General features: G+C 33.3%; 1 protein-coding gene across 1 annotated transcript; it reads right to left on the bottom strand.

The window, feature by feature from the left end:
• Positions 1-610: 610 nt before the first annotated feature.
• Positions 611-3262, bottom strand: LOC128859877 (troponin C). The gene is made up of 5 exons (XM_054097006.1): positions 3122-3262; positions 2967-2997; positions 2762-2905; positions 1610-1861; positions 611-752 (listed from the first exon to the last, which is right to left on the bottom strand). Exons 1-5 carry the CDS (start codon positions 3131-3133, stop codon positions 724-726), a joined length of 468 nt encoding a protein of 155 aa, XP_053952981.1. The 5' UTR covers positions 3134-3262; the 3' UTR covers positions 611-723.
• Between the last annotated feature and the right edge of the window lie 3789 nt (positions 3263-7051).

Consider the following 7051-nt stretch of genomic DNA (forward strand, 5'->3'; position numbering starts at 1 on the left):
AAATACTAAATCAACTTTAATATAGAAACTCTTTCTATATTTCCACAAACACCTCACATTCCGAGATATTTTCGTATTGCCTTTCGCCTATCCATTTTTTATGTATTCGCCATTATTATTTTAACATGCATGATAGTATTTTTCCATCGAAAGATAAAGAGGAAGCATAGTTAAGTTTTTATCTTAAGAATTCCACATCAAAGTGAAATTTATTTAATGAGAAAATTGCACTTTGGTCTTTCCCATTTTAAAAAATATTGATTCTATTTAAACCGGTGAAAGTTTGGAACATTTCTAATTTTCAGCTTACAATTTTTAATGTAAACTCTTATTATATTTTTATTTAATGTGTTTCAAAGAGCGCACATATGTAAAAGTACGACAGTGTAAATACAAACATACGTTTGGTCACTTAGCCTTATAAATTAAATATTTATAAACATATGAAGTATTATATGATTACCGAATGTTAATGCAAAAATAGGCAAATAATGAAATTGTAATCTCCAAGTATCAGGAAATAGTCGGGAACAGAGAGCAAGCGCAATTATTTTTCTGTAAGAAACCGCGGTTAGGAGTAAAAGCGTGGGAGTAAGTGAACGACACCTACTCATGCAAAGTAAGTAGATTACAAAATTGTCTGCCGGCATCTTCAGTTTGTTCTCCAAAGACCAATCGTTCAGCTAAGAGACGGCGACTTTTCAGATGATTTCGGATATTTTTTTACTCTCCTGTCATCATTTCCATGAATTCTGTGATAAATATATTAAAAAACTATTGTTCATAAATACATATGTATGTATGTATGTAAACTCGGTATATATGCATGTGTATGTGTAAGCATTAATAATAATTTGTCATATAAATACATATTTATGTACATATATTGCAAGGCTTCGAATATAACAGATGGCGCAAAATCAATCATCCAATAGGGTTTTTGAATAACTTTTTTATTGAATAAAAAAACAAAAGATTTTGAGTGATGGAAATTTTTATTTTCACCTATACGCGCTCCATTGCTTGTCTGTTTGTATACTGTCTTGTACTGCTGTCTAGTTCACAACATTCAAATATGATTGCCATACGACGCCATTTGCGCCACCTTTTATGTATTCACACGCATATTGTACATGCATACAGATATTCCATGATAATTTATAAATGAAAGTTCTATTTTGTATCGGTATGTATGGCTGTGTTTAGACGATATCTGAACTTTTTGAAAACCCACTACAAAATCACGCAGCCAAACGGCTAGAAAGTCTCACAAAAACAATGCAACACTATTAACCGGCTGTTCAAGCCTATTTGTTTTTTTTTCTTTTTGCTTTTTGGTTTTCCTGCACGTCGACTGTTTTTAATTAGCCAAACAGTGCTAATTAACGCATTGAAAAATAAATCATCTCACAACACCTACGCATCCAATGACATGAAACGGTGTTGCTTATGATGGATGCGTCCAATCAAAATTGTGGGACGCTCGTAAAATTTCTAATTATAGACCAAAATATACCAATACACAAAAACGACGATCATTTAAAATTAACATCACATTCTAACACACATGTTCGGTCACTCAAAGGTTTACAACTTTAGGATCATTTACCATCAAAGTCCACCGTGCCAGATCCATCCGAATCGATCTCCTCGATCATTATATCGAGCTCAGCTTCCGTCAATTGATCGTCTAACTCTTTCAGGATTTCTTTTAGACATGTTGTTGGAATAAAACCGTTGCCTTGCTTATCATACAAACGGAATGCTTCGCGCAACTCCTTTTGCATGGCTTCAGCATCTTCCTCGACGATAAATTTGGCAGCCAATTGTACGAATTCTTCGAATTCCAGGCGACCTGATTCTGGAAATGATAAAATTAAGCAAAAAATCAAGTAAATGGAAAAAGTGCACATATACACTTATAACATACATATATATAACGTGTATTTTATGACCGATTAGTTAGGCAATTAACAAGACTTTGATTGTTTGTTAAGAGCTACTAAAAATAAAGTGCTAAATTCAAAAAAACCGATCCTGTAAAGTCAATGAACTTTTACAAACCGACTCGACGTTTCTGGACGATTTTCAGTAAATTTTATTTTCGTTCTTTCGATACTAATCGTATTTCTCCATAGTAAAATATATATTCCGTATAAATGCCTACATTTTATAAAGAAATCCCTTTTCAACTTTTGTGTGTTACTCCTTTATTGAAAGAGATCCTCAGCAGGAATGAAACATTGATATATTGTATATCAATAAAATCAAAAAAAATATTTCTAATATCAGAAGGCAATGGTGAATAACTCAATAAACCAAGGTGGGCATATTAGAAATTTATCATATTTATCAGAAAATAAAACTTCTTGTGTAACACGAATAGCCACGTTGAATGAGCTCCCTCGATTGCAAATTAAAATATTCAGAAGCAGTTTTGAGCATCCGTAAATGCGACTATTTAATTAATTCATAAATTTGAAAAGGAATAAATGTTTTGAAGATACCTTTTAAATATATTTGCTAAGAGAACTTTTCAAATGTTCACATCTCTTGTTCATACATAGCCATGTTTATTCAGCTTTTACAGTTTATAAACAGATTACACCTGCAGGAATCTGTAGCAGAAAGTGTAAGACCAGTATAAGCCCTGGACATTAAGTTGCCAAGAGTAAGGGAAGCTGTCACTTTCTTCACATATCGTTTATAGTTTTTTATAAAATGAATGGCACTTATTTTTAAAACAAATCATGTTACTTACTATCTTCATCCACTTCTTCGATGAGTTCCTCTAAAATTTTCTTATCGAAGGGTTGGCCCATCAACCGCAGAATATCCGCCACCATTTCCGTAGGGATGCTACCGGTTTTCTGGTGATCGAAGCTATTAAAAGCTTTCTGCAGCACTATAAAATATTAAAATACAATAACTTCCAGAAATCACTGTATCTACATAGAAAAACCTACCTGCAATTTGCTCAGGTGTTAGATCCTCATCCTGCAAAAAAAGACACCAGTCAGTAAATACACATATGTACATACATACATATATTATTCATTTCGTAAGGAGTCACAAACTCACTATTGATGTCATATAATACACATAAAATGATCAGACTCACCACGGAACTCATTTTCAATTATTTTTTCTGTAAACGAGTCGAATTATATTTCGTTAAGTGCACACTCTGTTGTGCAGTGTACAAGAAGCTTCAACGTTCGTCCTCCAACTGACGGTATATTGCTCGGTACACGCTCCAAAATATCAGAGAAAAGCACTCCGATTTGATAGCAACACGCACACATGAGAGCGCATGGCCATGCATATACTTGTATGTACACACACTGCTACAGAGCTTTTCCAACGATGGCATAAACATCCAGTTTTGTCAGTGTTTTCACATTTAGTCTCAATATGCAATGCTTTTTATTGTTGTTGCGGAGGAAAACGCTGTAAATTCTTGAATAAAGTAAAACATATACATACGCACATATATGCTTGAATATGTGTGCCGGCCAGCATGATTGCTAGCCAGAATATCTTGCACATACTCTAACAAACGCATGCGGCTAGCAGAAGAGCGTTACACACTGTTCTTCTGTGGATAGCCGTATGTATCTTGTAGTGATTGCCCGTTTGGCATATAGTGGATTACAGACGAGCTAGGAAGCGTCTATAATGTGAGTTGCACGAGTTCTCTTACTGTCAGTTTTTACTTTCTGCATTTATAAAATATACATGCATATGAATTTACATATATTACATATGTACGTATCAGCTTGCAGGCGCTCATACCTTGTATTTTATTTATATGCATGTAAATAATTATTCCTCTAATAAATATACGTATTTGCGTACATATTTTTTCGTTTGCCCATACATCCAACAATTACGAAATACATATACTATACATATATACTAACTGACACAGTAAATATCAGAAGGTCAACTGCAATGCCAAATGCTGATGCCCAAAATTCCCTTTTTACAATGTAACTATCTCGCATTTCAAACAAAAAATTATAAGCAATGTCACTATTTGACGGAGCATTAACGTTTGTTTAGTGCGTACTATCGGTAGAAATGTAATTCTATATGTACAGTACGATAGATGAAAAGTTTGTGCATGTCAATACTGTTTGTCAACTTGAGAAATGACACCAAATAAACAGGTGGTGTGTGCACCACCCTGCAGGGAGACCAAAAGTCCGAACCGTTGCCCGGGACAACCGTGTTTAGTTCGCGTTTCTTTTATTTTCCATTCACGCAGCTACAGAATTTCATTGTGGTTCAGGTTTACCCTGAAAGGTTTGTTAGGTTGGGACTGGTTAAGAAGGATACCCAAAGACAAGTATCTATGTATGTTGTTAATGAATGTCAGATATTGGCGCGGCTAGAAAACTATTTTCAATTACCAAGGCGTATGCTCTCAAAAATGCGTATTTGCATTATTTAGGTTTCTCTGCCACAAACTTCATAATCCGTGAATACCGCATTTAGTCCTTTCGTTTTTAAATTCGACAGAGACGCGAAGCGATTGAGTCTGGAAGGTAACTAAAAGAAGACAAATTTTACGAGAAAATTTGAATTAGCAATTATTTCTGAGCTTAGATGCCAGAGATTATCAAAATGTATTTCTTATTTATTTATCAGCTCATCTTGTAGCAATGCCCGGTTTTTGCAAAGAAATGGAAACTTCCTGAATAACCTGTCTGCGGTATCTTTAGCTATAAGATTTACAATTCTCACATTATATATGTACGTATAAACAAAAACAACAACTTGGAACTTGTTGGTTTAATAATAATTTGGATCCTACAATTTGATTAGAATTAATTGATTTAATTCTGCTTGTGGCACTTGTCATTTGAAGCGTTCTCAAATTTGCACAAATCAAATTCACAAACAGCGCAATTTTGTTCTCAGAAAATCTGTCAGCAATGACACTACTAAAATATTGAAAATTTAAATGAAAATTGAAATTGTTTTGAAACCAGTATTCATTTTCGCAAAACAACTGTCCCTGCTTGGTTGCTAGCAAGGCGAATTCATTTTGGAGTCCTTTTAATAACGTTTTTTTTGTCATTGCTCTGACCAACTTTACGAAAAAACACAAATGTAAATTTCTTAAATTTGAATTAAGTATACATACAGATTTTTAATATGTAGAGAGTAAAGAAAAATTAATTCTAGGTGTTTAAGTTTTAAGTTTCCTTAGGCAATGATATTATATAAAGTTTTATAGAATTAAATGTTACTCATACGTATATACAGTCAGTATAGGTAAAATTAATATGCGTTTATGATTGTACAACGGGGTGGAAATACAGTCACTCACACCTTATTTGATACAGATACGATTTTTTTACGAAATATTATTAAAGGATGAAGACAAATACTAAAAACATAATTATAAAGAAATATAGAAAATGTTCCAATTTTTAAATTAACGATTAAGAAAGACCGAAAAAAAGTTTGCTTGTAAAATATCACAAAGAGATGACAATTCATTTTCAATTCAATTCAAAATGAATAAAATATTTGCATATTAACAGAAAACCAATAGGTATTGAAGAGAAAGTAAGCCGAAATTCTAAAAACAAGGGACTTGAATTTATTTCGTTTGTGTTGAATTTATTTTAAGGGGTTAGGGGTAGTCAGAATTTTCAAAAAATCGATTTTGTTTTTTTTGCATTTTCTTATAGTATAATGTTTTAAAAATATTGTGTAAAAATTTGAAGTGAATCCGACAAATACTTTTCAAGTTATTCAACAATTAACAAAGGGCGCTCGGCCGCTCCGGAGCCGATAGCAAAACTTTAAATGCGTTTTTCTCAAAACTATGTTTTTCAAACTGGTGAACACTGTAACTTAAAAACCGCTACGTAGATTTCAATAAAATTTATACAGCTTTTGAAAAACATAAAAAACTTGTGCCTGATCGAAGGATTTTTTTTTTTTTCAAAAATTTCGATTTTTTTTTAACAATTAACTGTTGGTTTTTTCCCGAAAATCTGAAAAATATTTCCTGAGGCCGCCATTTTGTTCATTTTGAAAAAAAAAAAAAGCTTCGATCCGGCTCGAGATTATCTATCAATAAAAATAATTTTTCTCATCCGATTGGTTTTAGATGAATCTGCAAGGACTTGTGATGTTCACCGCAAGGGACTTCTGGAGAAACGGGCTTCACACAAACAGCGATAACTTTTGCAATTATTAATTTTTTTTTTGAAATTTTGGTGAAGTCAAGTTAAAACATGATGTTTTTATGCTATGTTTTTATTTTTGTTAAATAAATTAATTAAGTAGCAAAAAAAAATTCGTGAAAATCATCATTTTTTCGAGCCTCTGACTACCCCTAACCCCTTAAATCAAATAATTATATAAAAAGCGACAATTTGTGATCGCTCACTTTATCACTGTGGTGAAAAACCTACTGAATGGCATCAAGAATGATGGAATGCTCGTACAAGATTGAGCCCTCAGTGGTGCAGAAAAAAGAATACGCGAACAAGAACGCAAGAAAAAGAAGAAATTACTCAAATACAAGAAAAAATGGTATGCTTACAATCACTAATTGCACCATTGTGATCACACTCACAGCGATTTTGTTAAATTCAGTTAGAGCGGAACATCTTGGGTTTACGTGGACTTGGGTTGACGAACTTTCGAATGGTGGCTTAAGAAAATCGATTTCATCGTTTAAATATAAAAAAATATCAAACCATTAGAGGAACTTTCTTAAGCATTAATCAAAATATTCCTATGTGAGAAACTGTGCTATTTGACCTCAGAAGTGGAACTTTCGGACAAGAATAAAAAAATAAGGAGTCACAATCCAACTATCCAAAGAAATCGTAAGTAAACTCCTTTGGAAGTCACACATTGAAACAAAGACATCCAAAGCACTGACAGCATTCTAGCTTTGGGAAAATGTGGGGTATTTCTCCTAGCGAGACCCCATGGATCTATACAACTACGATAGACCTATTATCACCTATGGCTCAGTGGACTGGATGAGTAGACTCTCTCTCGTTGGAGTCAGAAGGAC

The sequence above is a fragment of the Anastrepha ludens genome, chromosome 4 (genome assembly GCF_028408465.1).
Source record: "Anastrepha ludens isolate Willacy chromosome 4, idAnaLude1.1, whole genome shotgun sequence".
In the NCBI taxonomy this organism is placed as follows: domain Eukaryota; kingdom Metazoa; phylum Arthropoda; class Insecta; order Diptera; family Tephritidae; genus Anastrepha; species Anastrepha ludens.